General features: G+C 34.2%; 1 protein-coding gene across 1 annotated transcript; it reads left to right on the top strand.

The window, feature by feature from the left end:
- The first annotated feature begins 422 nt into the window (after nucleotides 1–422).
- Nucleotides 423–1180, top strand: LOC133868976 (protein FAR1-RELATED SEQUENCE 5-like). The gene is made up of 2 exons (XM_062305963.1): nucleotides 423–462; nucleotides 558–1180. The coding sequence occupies exons 1-2, from the start codon at nucleotides 423–425 to the stop codon at nucleotides 1178–1180; spliced, it is 663 nt and encodes a 220-aa protein (XP_062161947.1).
- The last annotated feature ends 761 nt before the right edge of the window (nucleotides 1181–1941 follow it).

Below are 1941 nucleotides of genomic sequence, written 5' to 3'. Positions count from 1 at the left end.
ATTCCAATGTTTAGTTTCTTTATATTATTCTATAACTTAGAACTAGTTTGATTTTACAAATTATCTAAATTTGGTTGGTTAAAGTTTTGATTGATGCTTGTTATATGATGTTTCAGTTATGTTGAATTATTGAAGAAAATTGATTGTTGAGTTATGTTTTGCCATTTTTGTCAATCTTTCCGAGCTATGCCATTTTCAATGAACCTAAAAGATGAACAGAAAAATTAAAAGAAAAAAGAAAACTTGTTGCTTCATTTTAAACCTTATATCTAGAGGAATGCCATGTGCTGCTGTGGGCAATATCTTGATATTTTTTACAAATCTTGATATTTTTTCTTGATTAATTGTTTGAGTATAACCTGTCAGGATTTCCATCCAGTCAAGACCTCATATAATTTGTGTAATTGAAACCGAGGGCAACAATGAATATAGGCAATGATGAAGCTCTTGACCCTCCTCTTGGTTAGTTAAACAAAATAAAATTTGTTTGTGTTGCATAATTTGTTAAACTATGTTAATTGTTTCCTCCTAACTTTGTTTTCTTCTTTATAATAAAGATGGAAAGCAAATTGAATGTGAGTTAGATGTGGATGATAATGAGAACAATGATGGGCCAGATAATATCATTTTTGGAAATCAAATTGTTGAAGAACCGAAGGCCGGTATGAAGTTTGATTCTGAAGAAGATGTTGTATCATATTATATGCAATATGCCAAGCAAGTAGGTTTTGGTGTGACAAGAAGAACCCGTAGCATTGGAGATGATGGAAATTTAAGATACTTCACCATTGCATGTGTTCGTGAAGGCAAGTCAAAAAGCAAATCATCTAACATTGTTAGGCCAAAACCAATGGAAAAAATGGGGTGCAAGGCGAAGATCAATGCAAAATTAGATTACGATGGAAGGTTTACATTGTCTACTATCGTACTTGAACACACTCATGCAGTAAGCCCAAGTAAGGCAAGATATTTTACATGCCATAAGAAGTTAGATGCTCGTGTGAAAAGAAGGCTTGAAGTAATGGATAAAGCTGGAGTTCGTCCGAGTAAAAACTACAAAGTTCTTGCTATTGAAGCGGGTGGGTATGAGAATCTTTCATTTGGAGAGAAAGATTGTAGAAATTACATTAACAAAGTAAAGAATGAGTTGCTTGGAGAAGGAGACGCTGAAGCATCTTAAATATTTAATGAGAATGCAAGAAAAAAATGACCGCTTCTTCTATGTTATAGACCTGGATGAAGAAAGCCGTTTAAAAAATGTGTTTTGGGCAGACACACGAAGTAGGGCAGCATATGAATCTTTTGGAGATGTCATAACATTTGACACAACATACTTGACTAATAAATACAAGATGCCATTTGTGCCTTTTGTTGGAGTTAATCATCATGGTCAATCCATACTTTTTGGGTGTGGATTACTATCAAATGAAAATACTGATACTTTTGTGTGGTGTTGAAATGCATGTCAAACCAAGCTCCTAATGCAATTATAACTGATCAAGATAGAGCTATGCAAGCTGCAATTGAGATAATATTTCCAAGAGCCAAGCATAGATTTTGTTTATGGCATATAATGAACAAAGTTCCGCAGAAACTTGGATCATACTCTCAATATGAGAACTTTAAGGGCGCTCTATTAAATTGCGTATATGACTCTTTGACTTGTGATGAATTTGAAAAAAGATGGCAAGAAGTAGTTGGGAGATATAATCTTCAAGAGAATACATGGTTGTGTCAGATATATGGTGAGAGGCATCATTGGGTACCGACGTATGTGAAAGCTACATTTTGGGCCGGAATGTCTACTACACAACGAAGTGAGAGTATGAATGCTTTCTTTGATGGTTATGTGGGGATTATGATAATGCTTTGATGAGAATGGTTGAGAACGAGCATCTAGCTGATTTTGGTTCATTTAATAAAATGTTTCCACTTATAAGT

This window comes from Alnus glutinosa, chromosome 5, assembly GCF_958979055.1.
Source record: "Alnus glutinosa chromosome 5, dhAlnGlut1.1, whole genome shotgun sequence".
NCBI lineage: Eukaryota > Viridiplantae > Streptophyta > Magnoliopsida > Fagales > Betulaceae > Alnus > Alnus glutinosa.
This window is presented reverse-complemented; position numbering and strand designations above follow the sequence as displayed.